We start from the raw sequence: 24,751 nt of genomic DNA, 5'->3' as shown, positions 1-24,751 counted from the left end.
AATAGTCATGTAGCAATGGTTCAATTGCATTACTGAGCCACATCTAACATCTCTGCATTTTTGGAGACACTACAAGAGCCCTGTATGAGAAGAAGCTGAGAGAGGCCATGGCCAAAAACAATGTCACAAAACCATCCCCAGACAAAACCTTCTACAGAGAAGAGCGTAAGTTATACATACACGATAACACAATGCTACATTATGCATACAGCTACCATCTTTAGAATTACATTTTTGTCATTTAGCAGACGCTTTTATCCAGAGCGATTTACAGGACCAATGAGGGTTATGTGCCTTGCTCAAGGGCACAGCGACAGTTTTTCACCTAGTCGGCTAGGGGATTCGAACCAGCGACCATTGGGTTACTGGCCCGACGCTCTAACAGCTAGGTTACCTGCCGGAATGTTCGTTTTACTTTTTCTTTCTTCATTTCAGAGGAAGAAGTCACCTATGTTACCTATCGGACACCAGTAAGTATCCAACCTTGGGTTGATTCATTTGTTCGTAGTTGCTTCTACAACCTGTCATTTTATAGATGGAGATTCAAACTGTTTTACCATCAATATTCTTCTGTTTCTCATATTTGCAGGTTATGAGTGCGGGGCCTTCTGGAGATGGGAAACCCTACATGAGATCAAGACCAGAGTACAGTGAGAGGGACTTTGTGGATGAGTACGTTTGTTTACAGATTTTTTGCATTAATAAATGTTGTGATGTTATCCAGTGTTTTTGTGGTCAGTTGGTTAAAGTGGACCAATAAAACGAATCAACTTGTTTCTCTCTCCTTTGCAGCAAACTCTATTCAAGATCAAGACCAGAGTACAGCAGCAGAAGACAATATGTTGATGAGTGAGTCTTGTTTAGAAATATTTCGAATTGTTCATGTATAATAATGTTTTCATAGCTTAGTCCCAGATCTGTTTATGCTGTCTTGCCAAGTCCTATGGTCATTGTCATGCCAACAACAACCATATGAGTTGGCAATACATGACAAACCGATCTGAAACCATGCTAATGTTCAGGGATGTGATTCCTGCTTTTCTGACATTTATCCTCCATTCATATTCAGTGCCTTCAGAAGGTATTCATACCCCTCGACTTATTCCACATTTTGTTGTTACAGCCTGAATTCAAAATGGATGAAATTGATACATACAACATACACACAATACCCAATAATGACAGTGTAAACATGTTGAGACTTTTTTACAAATGTATTGGAAAATAAAATACAGAAATCTAATTCACATAAGTATTCACACTCCTGAGTCAATACATGTTACAGCTGTGAGTCTTTCTGGGTAAGTCTCTACGAGCTTTGCACACCTTGATTGTACAACATTTTCCCATTATTCTTTTGGTTGAATTGGTTGTTGATCATTGCTAGACAACCATTTAAGTCTTGCCATAGATTTTCAAGCAGATTTAAGTCAACTAAAACACGGCCACTCAGGAATATTCACTGTCTTGTTGGTAAGCAACTCCAGTGTCGATTTGGCCTTGTGTTTTAGGTTATTGTCCTGCTGAAATGTGAATTCGTTGCCTAGTGGGTAGCAGACTGAACCAGGTTTTCCTCTAGGATTTTGCCTGTGCTTAGCTCCATTCTGTTTATTTTTTATCCTGAAAAACTCCCCAGTCCTTAACGATTACAAGCATACCCATAATATGGAGAATGGTACTCAGCAATGTGTTTTGGAATGTTTTCTATTCTGTACAGGCTTCCTTCTTTTCACTCTGTGAATTAGGTTAGTATTGTGGAGTAATGTTGTTGATCAATCCTCAGTTTCCTCCTATCACAGCCATTAAACTCAGTTTTAAAGTCACCATTGGTCTCATGGTTAAATCACTGTGCGGTTTCCTTCCTCTCCGGCAACTGAGTTAGGAAGGACGCCTGTATCTTTGTAGTAACTGGGTGTATTGATACACCACCCGAAGTGTAATTAATAACTTCACCATGCTCAAAGGGATATTCAATGTCTTCTTTTTGTATTTGTACCCATCTACCAATAGGTGCCCTTCTTTGCGAGGCATTGGAAAAACCTCCCTGTTTTTTTGGGTTGAATCTGTGTTTGAAATTCACTGCTCGACTGAGGGACCTTACAGATAATTGTATGTGTGGGATACAGAGATGAGGTAGTCATTCACAAATCATGTTATACACTTATTGCACACAGTGAGTCCATGCAGCTTATGTGACTTGTTAAGCACATTTTTACTCCTGAACTCATTTAGGCTAGCCATAACAAAGGGGTTGAATACTTATTGACTGAAGACATTTCAGCTTTTCATTTTTAATTTGTAACAAAAATAAAATAAAAAAACAATTCCACCCTGACATGAGGTATTGTGTGTAGGCCAGTGACAAAAACATCTAAATTGAATCCATTTTAAGTTCAGGCTGTAACACAAAATGTGGAAAAAGTCAAGGGGTGTGAAATACTGAGCATACAAAACATTAAGAACACTATTTTCATGACAGCTCTCACCTGGCCAGTCTATCATCCCTTACTGGTCACATGTTAAATCCACCAATCAGTGTAGATGAAGGGGAGGAGACAGGTTAAAGAAGGATTTTTAAGCCTTGAGACAATTGAGACATGGATTGTGTATGTGTGCCATTCAGAGGGTGAATGGGCAAGACAAAATATTAAAGTGCCTTTGAACGGGGTATGGTAGTAGGTGCCAGACGCACCGGTTTGTGTCAAGAACTGCAATGCTGCTGGGTTTTTCACGCTCAACAGTTTCCCGTCATGAATGGTCCACCACCCAAAGGATATCCAGCCAACTTGACACAACTGTGGGAAGCATTGGAGTCAACCACAGGTGGTTGGTGGCACCTTAATTGGGGAGAACGGGCTCGTGGTAATGGGGAGGACGGGCTCATGGTAATGGGGAGGACGGGCTCGCGGTAATGGGGAGGACGGGCTCGCGGTAATGGGGAGGACGGGCTCGCGGTAATGGGGAGGACGGGCTCGCGGTAATGGGGAGGACGGGCTCGCGGTAATGGGGAGGACGGGCTCGCGGTAATGGGGAGGACGGGCTCGCGGCAATGGGGAGGACGGGCTCGCGGCAATGGGGAGGACGGGCTCGCGGCAATGGGGAGGACGGGCTCGCGGCAATGGGGAGGACGGGCTCGCGGCAATGGGGAGGGACGGGCTCGCGGCAATGGGGAGGACGGGCTCGCGGCAATGGGGAGGACGGGCTCGCGGCAATGGGGAGGACGGGCTCGCGGCAATGGGGAGGACGGGCTCGCGGTAATGGGGAGGACGGGCTCGCGGTAATGGGGAGGACGGGCTCGCGGTAATGGGGAGGACGGGCTCGCGGTAATGGGGAGGACGGGCTCGCGGTAATGGGGAGGACGGGCTCGCGGTAATGGGGAGGACGGGCTCGTGGTAATGGCTGGAGCGCAATAAGTGGAATGGTATCAGATGCCATTTGCTCTGTTCCAGCCATTATTATGAGCCGTCCTCCCCTCAGCCTCAAATACAGTCAGCATGCATCCCTGTGGAACGCTTTCGACACCTTGTAGAGTCCATGAGAACTTGGCCTACCTGGTGACGAATTGAGGCTGTTCTGAGGGCGGGGTGGGGGGTTGCAACTCAATATTAGGAAGGTGTTCATAATGTTTGGTATACTCAGTGTATATCGAAACTGACCTATCCCCTAGCTAAGGGCCTGCTTTTCTATGTTGTCCTGATCACATACCTGAATGTAGTCATATTTGAGACTAAATGCCCCATTTTCAGGCCCCATGTCTACAACACACCATCATCCTCGTCCTACTCCAAACCAACGCCTGTGGTGAAGTCTGGAGGTGGTGTTGTGGAGGAGGAAAAAACAGAGAGCTCTGGGAGACTGATCCCTCTCTGGATCCAGTTCCTGGTCTTCCTGATCGTAGCTGGGTTCCTCTACTTCATATTTATCAACATGGAGTCCGCAGAGAGTAGCCCCTTTAACAGAATCCAATGATGACATTTACAGATACATTTCCAAATCTGGGACGTATTTTAACTTGTCCAATAAGAAAATCGCTAATTTTCAGTCGGACAACGTTTTAAAACGTTTCGCTACAGTGTGAATGAATACGACCCAGTGTTCATATTTTACGAATGTATTAAGGCACATCCCATGCCTGTTATTCTTTTTGCTTGTGGTTTATATATAAAAAAAGGTGACTGACATTGGGTTCTGCCATACTTCACTATTGGTTAAAGGAACGGCAGAACATTTCCTCCCGTCCCAACTCGTATATAGTTACTAGATGATGTATAGTATTCTGTTACCAAAATACGGTGCTTCTTTGGGTAATAGTGATGACAATTTCTCACAGTACTGTCTTGATCATCTTTTAAAAATGTAGTGTCCACGGCTTACAGTAAATTAACTTCCCACATACTATATATCAATCAGAAATACACTATATACACACAAAGGTATGTGGTCACCCCTTCAAATTAGTGGATTCCGCTATTTCAGCCACACCAGTTGCTAACAGGTGTATACAATTCCAAGCACACAGCCATGCAATCTCCATAGACAAACAGTATAATGGCCTTACTGAAGAGCTCAGTGACTTTCAACGGCAGTTCCTCAAATTTCTGCCCTGCTAGAGCTGCCCCGGTCAACTATAAGTGCTGTTATTGTGAAGTGGAAACGTCTAGGAGCAACAACGACTCAGCCACGGAAGTGGTAGGCCACACAAGCTCACAGAACGGGACCTCCGAGTGCTGAAGCGCCTAGCGCGTAAAAATCGTCTGTCCTCGGTTGCAACACTCACTACAGAGTTCCAAACTGCCCCTGGAAGCAACATCAGCGCAATAACTGTTCGCCTTCATTTCCATGGCCGAGCAGCCGCACACAAGCCTAAGATTACCATGCGCAATGCCAAGCGTCGGCTGGAGTGGTGTAAAGCTCACCACCATTGGACTCTGGAGCAGTGGAAACGAGTTCTCTGGAGTGATGAATCACGCTTCACCATCTGGTAGTCCGACAGCTGAATTTGGGTTTGGCGGATGCCAGGAGAACACTACCTGCCCCAATGCATAGTGCCAACTGTAAAGTTTGGTGGAGGAGGAATATGGTCTGGTGCTGTTTTTCATGGTTCGGGCTAGGCCCCTTAGTTCCAGTGAAGGGAAATCTTATCACTACAGCATACAATGACATTCTAGACGATTCTGAGCTTCCAACTTCGTGGCAACAGTTTGGGGAAGGCCCTTTCCTGTTTCAGCATGACAATGCCCCCGTGCACCAAGCGAGGTCCACACAGAAATGGTTTGTCGAGATCGGTGTGGAAGAACTTGACTGGCCTGCACAGAGCCCTGACCTCAACCTCATCGAACAACTTTGGGATGACGCCGACTGCCAGCGAGGCCTAATCGCCATGCATCAGTGCCCAACCTCACTAATGCTCTTGTGGCTGAATGGAAGCAAGTCCCCGCAGCTCTGTTCCAACATCTAGTGGAAAGCCTTCCCAGAAGAGTGGAGGCTGTTATAGCAGCAAAGGGGGAGACCAACTCCATATTAATGCCCATGATTGTGGCATGAGATGTTCGACGAGCAGGTGTCCACATACTTTTGGTCATGTAGTGTACTATGATTTGGTAATGGCTATTGGTGTAAAAGTCCTGACACAATGTGCCATCTACTTGTATAGTATGGCTTAGTCAGCCATACGCAGTATTCTCTCTGCGTCCTGGGGGGTATACTACAAAGCAGTAACAATGAGTCAAGTATTCTGAAATAACTGTATTTTTTAGGAAGATAAGCTTGTAATGGGCATGGTCTAACTGAATCAAAAGTTTAGCTTTCTTAATGAACAAGAAAATCAATTGTTATTTTTGGTTGTTTAAATGACACTACAAAGTTCTAAATTACATTACAAGGTTCTAAATGAAGTGCCTTAGCATTTTGACTTGTTAATGGTTCAATTCACACATTTATACAAATGCAATTGCTGTGGTAGGTGTATTGTCATTCAAATGTTTGGTGTGTGTGATGTGAATTGTGGTTTTGTTAGATGGCTTTATGGCGACGTCACAAGTACACGTTTCTACACCTGCAGTATCATTTGTAATTAATCACTTTTTGACGTTTCCAGACAACTTGTCTGTTTTAATCAGAGGATATCACTTTGGTCACACAATAATGTTTATAAGCACAGTCTGCGTTCCAAGATGGCACCCTATTCCCTATATAGTGCACTACTTGTGACCAGGGCCCATAGGACTGTGGTCAAATGTAGTTAATGAGCACTATATAGGGAATCGGATGCCATTTAGGATGTACCCACAGTCTACAAATAAATACTTTTCAGCAAGACAGTAAACTGTTCGCATATATTTCGTATCCAGCCATTTTGAGTAATCTCCCAACTTTAAAATAAATGTTTCTGTATCAAAACACAATTTCTCATTTCTTTCTTTAACTTATTGAACACTGGCTAGTGGAGGATAAAATCTGTGATCACAGATTATACATATTTTTTATTTGTTCCCAGCTACATACGGTGAACAGAACTTACAGCGATATCGGTGAATGTGGTCATTCATATGACTAAGTGAGTAAAATATAAAAACCCTGGCCCCCATAGATTCTAGATACTACAGAGGGCATATCACTATTGGAGATGGACATCACAACTAGTCTCTGTTGGAGATGGACATCACAACTAGTCTCTGTTGGAGATGGACATCACAACTAGTCTCGCCAAGTCATACTTCCAGATCGAGCGAAGCCTGGGCTTCCGAGGTTACATCACAACTATCAGCAAGATGGTCCCAGATCTGTCGTTAGGGTCACCTCTACTGAAACATGACTACACATTTCTCTAACTAATCATGGATTGTTATCTGTGAGAGAAAGAATTAATGATCCTTGATGTAGCCTCACGTTAATTTACAGTGAAGTCTTGTAATAAATACAAAAAAATGGATTCAACTAATAAATAGTGTAAATACACAACATATTAACAAGAGACCTGAAGAGAACAAATTTATTTCACAGTCAAGCTTTCTGTCTGAATACCAGTATCATCAAAAACTCCTAGCCTGGTCCCAGATCTGTTTGTGCCGTTTGCCCACTCCTGTGGTCATTGTCTCACCAACAGTGGCAAGACGGCACAAACAGATCTGGGACCAGGCTATCAAACTACTCCACCAATCAGGAGTGGCGCTTGCCAAGCCTAAAGGCGTCCGCATGCTTCCCAGCCGAAACAGTCCGGAAGAGTTAGCGCATATATTATGACGACATTTTGTGACGTCGTTGTTCGTTTTGGACTTCGGTAAGGGTTTTTGAATGTTGTTCAGGCACACATTTTTTTCTTGAGGCAAGCCGAAGTCGGTAGCCGAAGTCTACGCCCCTTCTTCGGTGATTGGTCAATAGTAGAGATTCTTCAGTAAAGTCTGTTGTTATTCAATGAGACGACATGTTTTCATGCACGTTTTCATTGCTAAATACCGCACCGAACATCTTAGATGTAAAAATACGCAGCTAAAATCTCCTCAGCAAAAACGTCAAAATTAATGACAGATTTCTTGAGTTACTGTATCTTCGATTAATTCTGACTATTGAGGAAGTGTATACTGGCTACGGCTTCTCAAAATGGACAAACAGTCCTACTGCCGCTTTTTTCTTGTTTTTCAAGCTACGGTCTTTTAAGGGAGTATGTGAGCACACTCGTTCGGTTCCCCTAGCCGTCTTCGGCTAGCCGCCAGCCCAACTGAAGCATGCCGACGCCTTAAGTGAATCGTTCTTCAGTCCAACAAGTGTCCGCTGTTCTCTTGTTGACGTCAATCGTGAAATAGTTTAACTGACCGTCAGTCTTATTCAAGCATCATTTAACACTTTAAATCATTGGCATTGGAACACAGTGCTCAGTCTATTTTAATGTCCAGCCTTGTCAGTTGTAGCTGATTTTGGCATGAGAACTGGTCCAGAAAGTGTCCAAGAGGGTCATTGTAGTCATTGTCCTTTTATAGTTAGCTGATTGTAGTGTTCATTACAGTTTGCCTGGTATATGGACGATGGCTTAACTAATCTACCTACAAGTGCTGTTGTCATGTTCTAATGCAGGATTCTACCAGGTTCTAGTAGATGGTGACAGACTGAGGCCTGTCGTGTGTATGGCTCCAACGTAGTGCTTTGGTACTTGTCTTGTGTCACCTATATATATATATATATATATATATATATATATATATATATATATATATATATATATATATATATATATATATATATATATATATATCTCTGTCTGTGACCCCATCCCTGAGGAAGGTTGTCAGCTCCGGAATGTCTGCGTTGAGGGTTCCATCTTCAAACACATGGTCCTTCTCTTTCTCCAATATATCTGCTCATCTCATCATTTTATTGCTAAGGCAACATACGTGTTGTCCACACCTGTTGGTCAAATCAGACATGTAAAATGGACACGTCAGTCTGTTAGTGGTAATACAGGATGATTCTTCTAAATTAACTTGAAAGTGGTAAGCCAAGATAGCCTGGAATCCAAACTGATAAGCCCCGTTTCACCAGTGTTTCTATTAGTTTGGATTCCAGCAGGGTTGAGGTCAATTCTATTTCAATTCCAGTCAAAATGTGGAATTGGTTTACTTTCTGAATTGACCGGAATTGAAATGGAACTGACCCCAACCTGGATTCCAGGCTAAAGCTAGGAGTGGGACAATACAAGACAAGGACTCACAGGTTCTGGTCTCTCTCTCTAGCTCCGAGGGTTTCTTCTGTCTCTTGCAGAGCATGACTCTGGCAACGATGATGATGATGATGACGAGGACAGCCACGAGGAAGGTCAGAGCAGACGCCAGCCAGCTGATCACCATAGGGCTCAACACTGGGTCTGGGTCTGATGAGGGGGACACAACCCAGATGGACAGACAGACAGACAATATGAGAAGTGATCAATGTTTTATATTACAGTTTATATCTTCCAGGTCTGAGGGGGTGGACCCAACCAATGATGTACACAAACAAACATGAATATACACTATGTGACCAAAAGTATGTGGACACCTGCTTGTCGAACATCTCCTTCCAGAATCATGGGCATTAATATGGAGTTGGTCCCCCCCTTTGCTTCTATAACAGCCTCCACTCTTCTAGGAAGGCTTTCCACTAGATGTTGGATCATTGATGCGGGTACTTGCTTCCATTCAGCCACAAGAGCATTAGTGAAGTCGGGCACTGATGTTGGGCGATTAGGCCTGGCTTGCAGTTGCGTTCCAATTCATCCCAAATGTGTTTGATGGGGTTGAGGTTAGGGCTCTGTGCAGACCAGTCAAGTTCTTCGACACCAATCTCAACAAACCATTTCTGTATGGACCTCGCTTGGTGCACGGGGCATGGTCATGCTGAAACAGGAAAGGGTCTTCCCCAAACTGTTGCCACAAAGTTGGCAGCACAGAATCGTCTAGAATGTCATTGTATGCTGCAGCGTTAAGATTTCCCTTCACTGGAACTAAGGGGCATAGCCTGAACCATGAAAAACAGCCCCAGACCATTATTCCTCCTCCACCAAACTTTACAGTTGGCACTATGCATTGTGGAAGGTAGCGTTCTCCTGGCATCCGCAAAAACCCAGATTAGTCCGGCGGACTGCCAGATGGTGAAGCGTGATTCATCACTCCAGAGAACGCGTTTTCCAAAATGGTGGCAAGCTTTACACCACTCCAGCCGACGCTTGGCATTGCGCATGGTGATCTTAGGCTGCTCGGCCATGGAAACCTATTTTATGAAGCTCCCATCAAACAGTTATTGTGCTGATGTTGCTTCCAGAGGCAGTTTGGAACTCGGTAGTGAGTGTTGCAACCGAGGACAGACGGTTTTTATACGCTAAGCGCTTCAGCACTCAGCGGTCCCATTCTGTGAGCTTGTGTGGCCTTCCACTTCGCGGCTGAGCCGTTGTTGCTCCTAGACATTTCCACTTCACAATAACAGCACTTATAGTTGACTGGGGCAGCTATAGCAGGGCAGAAATTTGACGAACTGCCTTGTTGGAAAAGTGGCATCCTATGACGGTGCAACATTGAAAGTCACTGAGCTCTTCAGTAAGACCATTCTACTGCCAATGTTTGTCTATGGAGATTGCATGGCTATGTTCTCGATTTTATACACCTGTTAGCAACGGGTGTGGTTGAAATAGCCAAATCCACACATTTTAAGGGGTGTCCACAAACTTTTGTATAAATAGTGTATTTGGAATGTATTCAGACCCCTTGACATTTTGTTACATTACATCCTTATTCTAAAATGGATGAAATAGTTTTTTTTTTCCCTTCATCAATTTACACACAATGACAAAGCAAAAACAGAAGTTTTAGCAAATGTATAATTATTATAATTTTTTAAAATAATTAAAAACATTTTACATAAGTATTCAGACCCTTTACTCAGTAGAAGCCCCTTTGGCAGCGATTACAGCATCGAGTCTTCTTGGGTATGACGCTACAAGCTTGGCACACCTGTATTTGGGGAGTTTCTCCCATTCTTCTCTGCAGATCCTCTCAAGCTCTGTCAGGTTGGATGGGGAGCGTTGCTGCACAGCTATTTTCAGGTCTCTCCAGAGATGTTCGATTGGGTTCAAGTCCGGGCTCTGGCTGGGCCACTCAAGGACATTCAGAGACTTGTCCCAAAGCCACTCCTGCGTTGTCTTGGCTGTGTGCTTAGGGTCGTTGTCATGTTGGAAGGTGAACCTTCACCCCAGTCTGAGGTCCTGAGTGCTCTGGAGCAGGTTTTCATCAAGGATCTCTCTGTACTTTGCTCCGTTCATCTTTCCCTCAATCTTTACTAGTCTCCCAGTCCCTGCCGCTGAAAAACATCTCCACAGCATGATGCTGCCACCACCATGCTTCACCGTAGGGATGGTGCCAGGTTTCCTCCAGACGTGACGCTTGGCATTCAGGCCAAAGAGTTCAATCTTGGTTTCATCAGACCAGAGAATCTTTTTTATCATGGTCTGAGTTTAATTTAGGTGCCTTTTGGCAAACTCCAAGCGGGCTGTCTTGTGCCTTTTACTGAGGAGTGGCTTCCGTCTGGCCACTCTACCATAAAAGGCCTGCTTGAATCAGATCTGTGCCTCGACACAATCCTGTCTCTGAGCTCTACGGACAATTCCTTCGACCTCATGGCTTGGTTTTTGCTCTGACATGCACTGTCAACTGTGGGACCTTAAATAGACAGGTGTGTGCCTTTCCAAATCATGTCCAATCAATTGAATTTACCACAGGTGAACTCCAATGAAGTTGTAGAAACATCAAGGATGATCAATGGAAACAGGATGCACCTGAGCTCAATTTCGAGCCTCATAGCAAAGAGTCTGAATACTTAAGTACATAAGGTATGTTTTTTATTTTTAATACATTTGCAAAAATTTCTAAAAACCTGTTTTAGCTTTGTCATTATGGGTTATTGTGTGTAGATTCATGAGGATTTTTATTTATTTAATACATTTTAGAATAAGGCTGTAATGTAACAAAATGTGGAAAAAGGGAAGGGGTCCGAATACTTTCCGAATACACTGTGTGTCTATGGACACAACCCAAATGGACAGAAAGTCATTATGTGAAAATAGAGAAAATGTTGCAGTTTTAAAAGAAAGTTTGCTGCAATTCTACACATTTTGCCATAGGGTGGAGAGACATGTTTGCAGTTTTTAACATGATATCTGAGTGAGACTGACTAACAAAATCAATGGGGGCCCCCCCCGGCCGGTAATTCGACCATGGTTTTGATAGCTGGTTGCTAAACTAACTTAGCAATCCCCCCAAAAAATGTGTCTGACCTGGGCTAATTGACTGACTATCAGTGACTGACATCACAATACAACTGCTGATGCACAAAAACATTTTGAAATTGCACCTTTTGTATTCTACTATTTTGGGGGGGAAATTGATCAGAGGGCTTCAGAAGGGGAGCAGCCAGTTGCCCATCCCTGCCCTAGATACTGACTGCCCTGTCTCTCACCTCTGATGGAGATGGGGAGCGGTTGGCTCTCCCGGGACACGAAGGTTCTCCCGCCCAGCTGGACCCTGTAGAGGCAGTAATAGTAGCCCTCGTTGGACCGCTGTGCGTTTGAGAAGGTGAAGGTGACGGAGGGAGTGAGGGCGGGCAGCGACTGGCGCACCGTGCCGTTGGAACGGATCAGACGCAGCTGAAAGGAACCTCAATAAGGAAATTAAAAAATTTGAATATTGTGTTATCCTGGACAGTTTTTGTAAATGTAGCCATGTACTGCTTCTTCTTGCCTATATGGGCCGGTTTTCCGGAGACAGCTTAGCCCTGGACTAAAAAGCTTATTGGAGAATCTCCATTGAAATGGCTTTTTAGTCCAGGGCTACAGTTAATATCCAAGAAACCAGACCAATTAGTTTTTTATTTATTTATTGTAAAATAAATCCAATCAATTAATTTATCAATCAATTAAGCTACCTCCAGGGTACTGCTGCTCAGTGGAGCAGGTGATGGTGAAGCTGTGGCCTTTGATGACAGAGCCTGTGGGAGCCTCGATGGACGTGTTGTACCAGTGCTGAGGGGTGTGCAGCTCCACTGGCGAGATGGGAGGGAGACAGGGGTTGTGGATCAATTTGACCGTATTTGAGTTACAAGATAGATCAAAATTACAAAACAAGTCAGTCTTTTTTTCTCCTGGAAAAGATGTCCGGATCTCAGACAAAACCAAAATGATAAAAGATGAGTTCAGTAGGGAGAACATGTTTTGAAATAGAGTGAAACGAGGAGGTACTACCTGTCCAATAAATACAAGTTTTCCCTTTTATGTTACAAAACATTTTGCTACGGTGTGCCCTAATGAACTTTAGCGAATACTGTAGCAAATCTTATTTTTCTTCCATTTTGTATCCTACTAAATAAAACAGGCCCTAGATGACTCACCCACAGTGATGTTGATAGAGTTGCTGGGTGGAGAGCTGAGCGGGGAGGAGGGAGAGCTGCCCTTGATCCTGTACAGACAGCTATAGCTGCCCTGGTGGGTCGTCTCCAGGTCTGACAGAGTCAGCTCCACCCTGGTCTGGGCAGAGTCCACCCTCTGAGTCACCAACGGGGTGGCGACGCCCCTCTTATACAGGTGGAAGCCATTCAGGTGGTGGCCCAGTAGCACAGTGCAGCCGAAGCGAACCGTCTCCCCGGCAGAGAAGACAGTGTGAGGGGAAAGCAGGGACAGGGTGGGCGTCAACAGCGTACCTGTCAGGGAGATAGATACAGGGCCTTCAGAAAGGATTCATACCCCTCGACCTTATTCCACATGTCGTTGTGTTTCAGCCTGAATTCAAAATGGACTAAAATGATATTTTTTCCCCCCCTCACCCGTCTACACACAATACCCCATAATAAATAAAAAAAAGTGAAAACATGTTTTTAGAAATTTTTGCAAATGTATTGACAATAAAATACTGAAATATCTCATTTACATAAGTATTCACACCCCTAAGTCAATACATGTTAGAATCACCTTTCGAATTGATTACAGCTGTGAGCCTTTCGGTCTTTCCACACATGGATTGTACAATTTTTTCCCTTCTTTTCAAAATTCTTCAAGCTCTGTCAAATTGGTTGCTGATCATTGCTAGACAACCATCAAGTTTTGCCAGACTTTCAAGCAGATTTAAGTCAAAACTAAAACACGGCCACTCAGGAATATTCACTGTCTTCTTGGTAAGCAACTCCAGTGTAGATTTGGCCTTGTGTGTTAGGTTATTGTCCTGCTTGAAAGGTGAATTCACCTCCCAGTGTCTGGTGGAAAGCAGGTTTTCCTCTAGGATTTTGTCTGTGCTTAGCTCCATTCAGTTTCTTTTTTTTTTTATCCTGAAAAACTCCCCAGTCCTTAACGATTACAAGCATACCCATAACATGATGCAGCCACCAGTATGCTTGAAAATATGGAGAGTGGTACTCAGTAATGTGTTTTATTGGATTTGCCCCAAACGTAACATTTTATATTCAGGCCAAAAAATGTATTGCATTGCCACATTTTTTGCAGTATTACTTTAGTGCCTTGTTGCCAACAGGATGCATTTTTTTCAATGTTTTTTTATTCTGTACAGGCTTCCTTCTTTTCACTCTTTCAATTAGGGCTCCCGAGTGGCGCAGCGGTCTAAGGCACTGCATCTCAGTCGTCCGGGTTTGGCCGGGGTAGGCCGTCATTGTAAATAAGAATTTGTTCTTAACTGACTTGCCTAGTTAAATAAAGGTAAAATAAAATAAAAGTAAATTAGGTTAGTATTGTGGAGTAACTACAATGTTGTTGATCCATCCTCAGTTTTCTCCTCTCAAAGCCATTAAACTCTGTAACTGTTTTAAAGTCACCACTGGCCTCATGGTGAAATCCCTGTGCAGTTTCCTTCCTCTCAGGCGACTGACTGAGTTACGCCTGTGTCTTTGTGGTGACTGAGTATGTTAATGCACCATCCAAAGTGTAATTAATAACTTAACTATGCTCAAAAGGGATATATTTTTTAACCCATCTACCAATAGGTGCCCTTCTTTGCGAGGCATTGGAAAACCTCCCTGGTCTTTGTGGTTGAATCTGTGTTTTAAATTCACTGCTCGACTAAGTGACCATACAGATAATTGTATGTGTGGGGTACAGAGATGGGGTAGTCATTCACAAATCATGTTATACACTTATTGCACACAGTGAGTCCATGCAGCTTATTGACTCAAGACATTTCACATAATTCCACTTTGACATTATGGGGTGTTGTGTGTAGACCAGCAACACAACATCTCAATTTAATTCATTTTAAATTCAGGCTTTAACACAACAAAATGTGGAAAAAGTCAAGGGGTGTGAATACTTTCTGAAGGCACCATGTTATACAGCCATTAGGATCATTCCTAGCCACATACATTGTCAAAAAAAAAACCCACAGTGGTTCCTCAATTAAAAGCTGAGGTTATGCTGCGGTTCATTGAGGTACATTATGGTCTAGTACGGTATATTGCAAGGATCATCAACTAGATTCAGCCGCGGGCCGATTTGTTTCTCGAGCGGATGGTCAGGGGGCCGGAACATCATTACAAATCATTTGTAGACTGCAAATTGACCACAAAACATAATAATTTCAAACCTTGCTTACATTTGCATAAGATCACGTCTCTATTATGCGTGGGAATACTTGGGAACAGATTTCCTAAATTAAAATCACTTGGAGCTGATTTCCTGGTATTTTTACAGTCTTTTATGTCCAACAATGAAAACTAGTGGTCCAGATAAAACCACCCGCGGGTCGCCAGTTGGGGAACCCTGGTATGTTGCGTCCCCGCAAGGGGAAGTTAGAACGCTTAATATGCTTTTTGGTTCGGTGTAAAGCGTTGGTACCCAGGCGCTAATGTTTCTCTCCTCACTGAATGAAGGACGTCAATTGCTGAATGGGTGATGGAACCCCAGATAGAAACTGATAATTTTGCACATGACTTCACGATTGAATTTGCCATTAAACTTATCCAGAACGCTGCAGCCTGTCTGGTGTTCAACCTTCCCAAGTTCTCTCATGTCAACCCGCTCCTCCGCACACTCCACTGGCTTCCATTTGAGGCTCGCATCTGCTACAAGACCATGGTGCTTGCCTACGGAGCTGTGAGGGGAACGGCACCTCCTTACCTTCAGGCTCTGATCAGACCCTACACCCAACGAGGGCACTACGTTCATCCACCTCTGGCCTGCTGGCCCCCCTACCTCTACGGAAGCACAGTTCCCGCTCAGCCCAGTCAAAGCTATTCGCTGCTCTGGCACCCCAATGGTGGAACAAGCTCCCCCACGACGCCAGGACAGCGGAGTCACTGACCACCTTCCGGAGACACTTGAAAGGTATACCTGGAATAGTATAAAAGTAATCCTTCTACCCCCCCATAATAAGTTGAATGCACGAATTTGTAAGTCGCTCTGGATAAGAGCGTCTGCTAAATGATGTAAATGTAAATTTGAATGAACTTAATGATGAAGAAGAGGGTGATTGAATTTAGAACAATAGTGTAAGAATTGCTTTTCCTCTGTCCCAAGCGCACAACAGCTTCATATGAAGCAGACAATGCGGTCTTGGATACAGTGAGGGGCGCAGAGAAATAAATAAAAAGACTGTGGTCTCTTTGAAGCGATAGAGGAACTCAACAAGATCCCCAAGTATTCTTTCACAATAGCTGGCCTTATGTTATCTGCAGTTTTACACTGGGACTGTCCCCCTCTGTGGTGGAAATCACCCTCTCCACAAGCACCCACTCGTTGTTTATGTAATGGGCTGTAAGGCTGTATCCTATTTTTTTTCCAAAAATCGTCAGTCCACATGTCAAGTGTAATTGCGCCATTACTCAAGTTCTCAACTACCCGCTAGCTGATTTTTTTGTCCCGATGCAGGACTATAGTGCGAGAGGAGAGAGACTCTCAGACAGAAACATTCACACCTCCATTAATTTACAAAGGGACAGGTGTGAAAATCCCCCAATTTGTGCCAGGAATGGGTTTAACCTGTTGATGAATGAATGAATTACAATTCGTCACCAAAGCCCCATATACTACCCACCACTGTGACCTGTACGCTCTTGTTGGCTGGTCCTCACTACATATTCGTCGCCAAACCCACTGGCTCCAGGCCATCTATAAATCACTTCTAGGCAAATCCCTGCCTTATCTTAGCTCATTGGTCACCATAGCAACACCCACCCGTAGTATGCGCTCCAGCAGGTATATCTCACTGGTCATCCCCAAAGCCAACACCTCCTTTGGCCGCCATTCCTTCCAGTTCTCTGCTGCCAATGACTGGAACGAATTGCAAAAATCTCTGAAGCTGGAGACTCTTATCTCCCCCAATAACTTTAAGCATCAGTTGTCAGAGCACCTTACCGATCACTGCACCTGTACACAGCCCATCTGAAATTAGCCCATCCAACTACCTCATCCCCATATTGTTATTTATTTTGCTCTTTTGCACCCCAGTATCTCTATTTGCACATCATCTCTTGCACATCTATCATTCCAGTGTTAATACTAATTGTAATTATTTTGCAATATTGCCTATTTATTGCCTTACCTCCATAACTTGCTACATTTGCACACACTGTATATATATTTTCTGTTGTATTTTTGACTTTATGTTTTGTTTTACCCCATATGTAACTCTGTGTTGTTGTTTTTAATCGCACTGCTTTGCTTTATCTTGGCCAGGTCACTTGTTCTCAACTGGCTTACCTGGTTAAATAAAGGTGAAATAAATTAAATTAAATAAAAACATTATTATGGTATGTTACTGAACAGATGACAACAATAGAAAGAAGCATCTGGTAGCATCTCGATTTACAGCATTTCCCTCACTTTACAGCATTTCCTTCACTTTACAGCATTTCCCTCACTTTACAGCATTTCCCTCACTTTACAGCATTTCCTTCACTTTACAGCATTTCCCTCACTTTACAGCATTTCCTTCACTTTACAACATTTCCCTCACTTTACAGCATTTCCTTCACTTTACAGCATTTCCTTCACTCAGACAACAACAAATGTGCAAAAGTAGCAGGAGGGATGGGGCATCTTCTTGTTGTTTATAACTGCTGTCAGTCAAAACCCATACAGCGTTGTGAACCGGAGAACGGGTTACCACTAAAATAATCCTAAATGAAGGCCAGGATATAATATCAACAAGAGAATGTAGAATGGAACGAGTCACATTTGAATTGAAATAACCCGATTTAATTGAAACGACCAAATGTCGGCCTTTAACCATCAGAATATTTCATACAATATTCTGCCCATATTGGGACTCGGCTTGCTTGATCTTCTTCCTTTTCGCTTACCATTGGCCTAAAATGAAATATATAATTTAATTTTAAATCATGAAGTGTATTCATAATTGCATGGCATGGTGATCTCTGCTCAGCTTCAAAGGCCCTTATTAATAAATGGAGTAGATGTGCTCAAAGATGCCCTCTGGTGGTTCGAACGAGCATTAATGGCAAGCACTGTAAAGCTACACCATAATAATAATAATAATAATAATAATAATAATAATAATAATATGCTATTTAGTAGACGCTTTTATCCAAAGCAACTTACAGTCATGCGTGCCTACATTTTTGTGTATGGGTGGTCCCGGGGATCGAACCCACTACCTTGGCGTTACAAGCGCCGTGCTCTACCAGCTGAGCTACAGAGGACCACCATGGCATGACGCAACTTTTAATTGAGGAACCAATCACATCACACGCATATTATCAATTCTTAAACGTTACTATTGTTAAGATGTATTACTTAACTACATTCCAAAGTGGAAATGTTTTCTGTCCCATTTCAAAAACCCCACTATTTTAGGTGTCCTTACCTCCTGAAGCACGGGGGCCCCAGATCTGTTTAAACAGTTTCAACTGATCTGGTACTAGGCTATCCTCCTGGTCCTCAGTCTCACCTGAGCATTTCACCCCAGCGTCATTATCATGTGTGCAGGTGGGTTCACTGTGGAGGACCCTGGGACATCGCGTCAGGCTCGCCTCATGGCCCGAGCACTGGACGTGCCTCAGCCAGATCTTTCCGGTGCCCTTGCCAAACGCAGCTCCACGGAGAGCGTTCTCGGCCAGCCCACAGCCCAGCTCCTGGCACACCACGTCAGCCTCCCTCAGGTCCCAGCCGTGGTCACACACCGTCCCCCACTGGTTCCTCTGGAGCAGCTCCACGCGTCCCGAACAGTCACTGTCCCCGCTGACTAGGCGGATTAACGACACGCCATCTGCAGAGTGTATCATTCTGAGTGACTCACCGTCTGCATCTACATCCCAAGTAACAAGAGCACAGCCTGTATGGGAACAGCAAGAGAAAGAGTGAGGAAAACAGTACATTTTATCTATAATCTTAACTACTCAAGCAAAGCAGACATATCGATGTTAGCCCCTACAGTATCAGTACTCAACATGATGTCTCTGACACTTAACTCATCACACAAGCATATTGAAATACTTAAGTATTGAAATACGTAAGCTAGCTAATTCTAAAATTAACAGATTACACCACACAGAAAAAATATCGAATGATCACTGACCTAGCGTTGTAAAGACAAGTAGAATATTCAGCATCTTTGTCATTGTTCCATTTGACCGCAAATCGAGAGCTGGTTCTGCTGACGTTTAGCTTTGATTCGGTTTTCGGGGAAACGGACTCCTCAAAATGCACCGATAAGTGGAGTGGAGACCTTCAACTTGACACCACTATAGCTGGCTAACAAGTCAAACTACCACACTACTATCTGATGGATTTCGGCGTGTTAGCTCGTAGTACAGCTGGCTAGCTAAATTCCTTCAGTCACTGACACGGTTTTCGATCCTGCGTGGTTAGCTTAGCTGGCTAACTACAGGTCCGTCGCGGTCCTTCCTTTCGCGTTTCATAACTTATATCAAACATATACAAATATCAAACCGAGAAAACTACTCCGTGTCGTAAATATGAATGTTCTTTAACTACAAACCTTTTTTGAGAGAACGCGAAGATTATGGTTAAAAACATTTAATTGTTCAATATGTAGATACAGTATTATTTTTTCATCGATATATAATCACGTCACGGCTATCGGTGAATCCTTTCGAAAGATGAGTTGTTTTCTAAAACTAGCAAGACACATGTCCGCGACGCGTCGCACTTACGTAATTACGTAAGGAATTATACCAGTGTTTCGTGAACAACATTAGTGTGAGCAACAAAGTGGAATCGGCGGTTTGCCTTCAAAATGAAAGGCCACCATTGAAACATGCAAACTGATTAAAACAATTGTGAAATCATGCCACAATTAAACTAAATAATGGTGAACAAGTTTGGAATGTTGTTGTATAAATTAAACAAAAGACAATTATTAGTTAATTTGATAAAAAGTCTGAAATCGCACTGTGGATGTCTTCGAATTCAGAATTGCATTGGGGGCATACTTGTATGCACTGTACAGCCTAGCCGTTGATCATAACTCTCAGTTCCATTATATTACACATAAGAGTATTTGGAGGAAGGAGTCTTCTGTAGGGGGAGTTTTGTTAAGATCCCTGACGCTCAATCTGCAGTACAGTATTGGAAGCATAAGGACCTTATTTTTCATATCAGCAAGAAATAATTTTCGAAAAACAAAAGGTTAAATTCATACACACGTTGATAGGGTTAGTGTTCCCACACGGCCATATCTCCATGTTACAGCCCTTGTTTACGGAAAACACGGACGAGGAGGCGACCACGTGTACTAATTAGCTAAGTGTTGCTGAAATGTAGTTTAGTCGGATTGAGGCACCCATAGCTGTATAGAGCCCCACAAGGGAGGTGTCATAATACCCATAAAACCTAGCGACCAAACAGGGAAATGGTTCCAATGGTTTTTCCACCATTCATTTTTCCCATAGAGAATTTTAGAAACACTTAAAATAAGGGCTGTGTTTAGTGATAAATCCAAGATGGCGCAGTGCGGTCGTGTACTCTGTGTGTGTCAGTGTAAATAGCCTGTTTTTTGTATATTTTTGGTACATATTTCCCATCACACTTTTCATCCTTCTACTAAATATACTTTCCTGCAACCCGCCTCAATCAATGTGGAACGGATTCTATTATTGACTTACCTTTTATCTAGAATCTCCAGTTGAAACTAGCTAGCCAGCTAACTAGCTACTTGCTATTAGCCACCGTTAGCGGTTTTCACCCAGAACATCTGATTTTCTGCCGGAATAACTGAATCACTGGACATTAACACCGGATCGCAACTAGCTAGCTGCAACCGAATGGATGTTGCTGTTGGCTAATCACCACTGCCCCGAAGCAAGCACCAGTTAGTCTTGAGCTAGCCTCGAGCCAGGCCCATATCCTGGCTATCTACCTCTCTGTCTACCAGACGGGAGTAGCCAGCTAACTAGCTACTTGCTATTAGCCACCGTTAGCGGTTTTTCACCATTGTCCGTGGCCTGCACTACCTACCAGCCAGCTCTAGCCTGGACTATTATCGGCCAGTCTGCACTGTCTGCACAGCGCGTTATCGACCCAGAACATATCGGTTTTTCTGCCGGATTCACTGGACGTTTAACACCGGATCATTGCAACTAGCTAGCTGAAACCAAATGGATGTTGTTGTTGGCTAATCAGCCTTGAGCTAGCCTCGAGTCAGGTCCATATCCCGGCTATCTACCTCTCTGTCAACCGGACGGGACCTCCTAGAGTCGACACGGAGCCCCGCCGTTCCATCACGACTGGTCTGCCGACGTAAGGCTTCCCGTTGCGACGACCACGAAGATCCATCTGCTAACCCCGGCCCGCTAGCACACGCAAACAACAGCCATGCTTCCTGCTAGCCTGTGCTGTAGTACCAATTCGAACTGCTCTCGGACTCACATATTGCTGTTCACTGGACCTTATGATCACTCAGCTGCACAGCTGATGCCTGCTGGACTGTTCCTTTACACGGTACCCTGTCCTGTTTATCTGTTTAGCCTCAGCCCAAACTTTCATCGCCATTACCAGTTGTCTTAGCTCTCTCGAAAAACACCTGTGATTGCTTTATGCCTCTCTCCCATGTCAATATGCCTTGCCTATTGCTGTTCCAGTTAGTTCTTATTATACAATTTCACTGTAGAGCCCCAAGTCCCTCTCAAACTGCCTCAAATAGCTCCTTTGTTCCACCCCCCATATACGCGGAGACGGGCTCAAACTGTGCCTCCAGTGATGCTATCTCTTTCATTGTTACCCAACGCTTAGGTTTACCTCCACTGTACTCATATCCTTCCATATCCTTGTCTGTACATAATGCCCTGAATCTATTCTACAACGGCCGGAAATCTGCCCCCTTTATTCTCTGTACCCAACGCACTAGAAGACCAGTTCTTAAAGCCTTTAGCTGTATCCTTATTCTAGTCCTCCTCTGGTGATGCAGAGGTTAACCCAGGCCCTGCAGCCCCCAGTATCACTCCTACTCCCCAGGAGCTATCATTTGTTGATGATAACCGACTTCTGTAACCGTAAAAGCATTGTTTTTTTGCATGTTAACATCAGAAGCCTCCTCCCTAAGTTTGAGTTATTCACTGCGTTAGCACACTCCGCCAACCCTGATGTTCTAGCAGTGTCTGAAATGTCCATCCCCAACGACAACATTTTCCATCTTGATAGAACTGCCAAAGGGGGTGGAGTTGCAATGTACTGTAGAGATAGCCTGCAGAGCTCTATCATACTATCCAGGTCTGTGCCCAAACAGTTTGAGCTCCACCTTTCCAGAAATAAGTCTCTCACTGTTGCTGCTTGCTACAGACCCCCCTCAGCCCCCAGCTGTGCCCTGGACACCATATGTGAATTGATTGCCCCCCATCTATCCTCAGAGTTCGTACTGCTTGGTGACCTAAACTGGGATATGCTACAATCTAACCTAGATGCCCTCAATCTCACACAAATTATCAAGGAACCTACCAGGAACAACCCTAAATCCGTAAACATGGGCACCCTTATAGATATCATCCTGACTAACTTACCCTCTAAATACACCTCCGCTGTCTTCAACCAGGATCTCAGCGATCACTGCCTTATTGCCTGCATTCGTAACGGGTCCGCGGTCAAACGACCACCCCTCATCAATGTCAAACGCTTCCTAAAACACTTTAGCGAGCAGGCCTTCCTAATTGACCTGGCCCAGGTATCTTGGATGGATATCGATCTCATTCCGTCAGTAGAGGATGCCAGGTCTTGACATAGTTGCAGACGTCTTTCTCCATGTCGTGCCAGAAGAACCTCTGATGGGCGAAGGAGAGGGTGTGTGGCTGACCCTGGTGGCCAGCCAGGTCGTGAACACTAGACAAGGCCTCCTTCCTCAGAGTCTCAGGCACTGAAATCTCTTGCTCTTGGTAAGTGGATCTTTGGAAGCTGTACACGATATTGATCAGCAGTCTGAGCTTTTCCCATTGCTTCAGAATCTTCAGAGCGAGCAGGTTCTCATTGTGATGCTCACGCTTGGATGGTCTGCGCTGATCACTCTGGAGATGGCAACATCATGTTGTTGGTGGGACTTGAGCTCTTCTATGGACAAGGAGGGGAGTGTGTCTTTGCCATCTGGGGCTAACGTGCTCATGTGGTCCACTGACACAGCTTTCCTAAGCAGCTCCAAATATGGCTCAGACAAGAGTTGATGACTCAGTGGCTTCACAACGGGTCCCTGGTCAGTGCGTTGGCCACAACATTCAGTTTCCCTGGAACATGCTTGATCTCGAAGCAGTATGTTGCAAGCTGGGAGACCCAGCGCTGCTCACATGCATCAAGCTTGGTAATGATGTATGTGAGAGGGTTATCAGTCCACACTGTGAACCTGTGAGCCAATGACTAAACTTGTCACACACAGACCACTTGAGGGCCAGGAACTCCAGTCTGTGTACAGGGTACTTAGCTTGATTGCGGCTGAGGGACTTGCTTGCGAACGCAATCGGTCTGGCCTTCTCTTCGGGAGAGAACAGCGCCCAGGCCATGCAGTGAGGTGTCGGTAGACAGGATGAAAAGCTTGTCGAAGTCTGGATGGGCCAACACCACACAGTTGATCACTGCTTTCTTCAGCGCCTCAAACACAGTTTCACAGGTCGGCTCACGGAAGGCATGGTGGTGGCCGCGTAATGCTGTGGGGATGTTTTCCAGCGGCAGGGACTGGGAGACTAGTCAGGATCGGGGCAAAGATGAACGGAGCAAAGCACAGAGAGATCCTTGATGAAAACCTGCTCCAGAGCGCTCAAGACCTCAGACTGGGGCGAATGTCCTTGAGTGGCCCAGCCAGAGCCCGGACTTGAACCCGATCAAACATCTCTGGAGAGACCTGAAAATAGCTGTGCAGCAACGCTCCACATCCAACCTGACAGAGTTTGAGAGGATCTGCAGAGAGGAATGGGAGAAACTCCCCAAATACAGGTGTGCCAAGCTTGTAGCATCATACCCAAGAAGACTCAAGGCTGTAATTGCTGCCAAAGGTGCTTCAACAAAGTACTGAGTAAAGGGTCTGAATACTTATGTAAAATGTGATATTTCAGTTTTATATTTTTAATAAATGTGCCAACAAAAACAAAAATGTTTTTGCTTTGTTATTATGGGGTATTGTGTGTAGATTGAGGAAAACATTTTTTAAATCTATTTTAGAATAAGGCTGTAACGTAATTTATTTTTGGAAAAGGCTGAATATTTTCCAAATGCACTAAAGTATTTTGACTCAACCACCCGTAAAACACTGAAGTTTGATTATACATCGATCATTATTTTATGCGTTCTTGTTTCAACATTTTCAAAATGTTTATGTAAGCACTTTAGACTGTTTTATGTGTAATGACACGCTGTATGAATAGTTATAATTACTGACACACTGTATGAATAAAATAGACTTAGGATACAAACCCGTGGGATTGCATACCAAAAACACAATGTACTTTACAGTATTTTTTACCTTTAATTATTTTAGTAGGGAAAGAAAGACTGAGTTTGAAAGCCACAGTATTTGGCAGTAGTTTTAGGTGTCCACAGTCCTCTCCAAACAATTTATGCAACATGTTATGAGGATGTTATGGTAATCAGAAACCGCATTGGATCGATAAAGGCTAATAGTCAATCACTAATATGTACCCTTCAAAATACTGTAGACAAAGTACAGTATTGTAATAATCTCAATCTGGCATATTGGTTCAATCAAAAGTGAAAACATTTACGTAAGTGTAGTTTGATTTGTAGTTGACATTTTCAGCACCTTTTTACTGTCGACCACCAAGT

General features: G+C 43.9%; 1 protein-coding gene across 2 annotated transcripts; it reads right to left on the bottom strand.

Moving 5' to 3' along the window:
- Positions 1-8,218: 8,218 nt before the first annotated feature.
- LOC121537730 lies at positions 8,219-19,632 on the bottom strand. 2 transcript variants are annotated; one of them, XM_041845336.2, is made up of 7 exons: positions 19,053-19,632; positions 18,342-18,809; positions 12,907-13,215; positions 12,445-12,561; positions 11,980-12,177; positions 8,705-8,863; positions 8,219-8,400 (listed from the first exon to the last, which is right to left on the bottom strand). In XM_041845336.2, exons 1-7 carry the CDS (start codon positions 19,093-19,095, stop codon positions 8,363-8,365), a joined length of 1,332 nt encoding a protein of 443 aa, XP_041701270.1. In that variant the 5' UTR covers positions 19,096-19,632; the 3' UTR covers positions 8,219-8,362. The 2 variants fall into 2 exon arrangements, with proteins under 2 accessions (XP_041701270.1, XP_041701271.1); XM_041845337.2 differs by having other exon boundaries at positions 8,223-8,400; positions 18,426-18,809; positions 19,053-19,631.
- Between the last annotated feature and the right edge of the window lie 5,119 nt (positions 19,633-24,751).

This window comes from Coregonus clupeaformis, chromosome 24 (assembly GCF_020615455.1).
Source record: "Coregonus clupeaformis isolate EN_2021a chromosome 24, ASM2061545v1, whole genome shotgun sequence".
Taxonomy (NCBI): domain Eukaryota; kingdom Metazoa; phylum Chordata; class Actinopteri; order Salmoniformes; family Salmonidae; genus Coregonus; species Coregonus clupeaformis.
Note: the sequence above shows the minus strand (reverse complement) of the source record. Positions and strands in the feature narration are given on the sequence as shown.

Coding starts and splice junctions, on each gene's coding strand:
- LOC121537730 (XM_041845336.2), bottom strand. CDS start 19,095: ATGACAAAGATGCTGAATATTCTACTTGTCTTTACAACGCTAG. Junction 13,216..18,341: donor GGGCCCCCGTGCTTCAGGAG/GTAAGGACACCT, acceptor TCTCCCTGACAG/GTACGCTGTTGACGCCCACC. Junction 8,864..11,979: donor GCTCCCCATCTCCATCAGAG/GTGAGAGACAGG, acceptor CCCCCTCATCAG/ACCCAGACCCAGTGTTGAGC.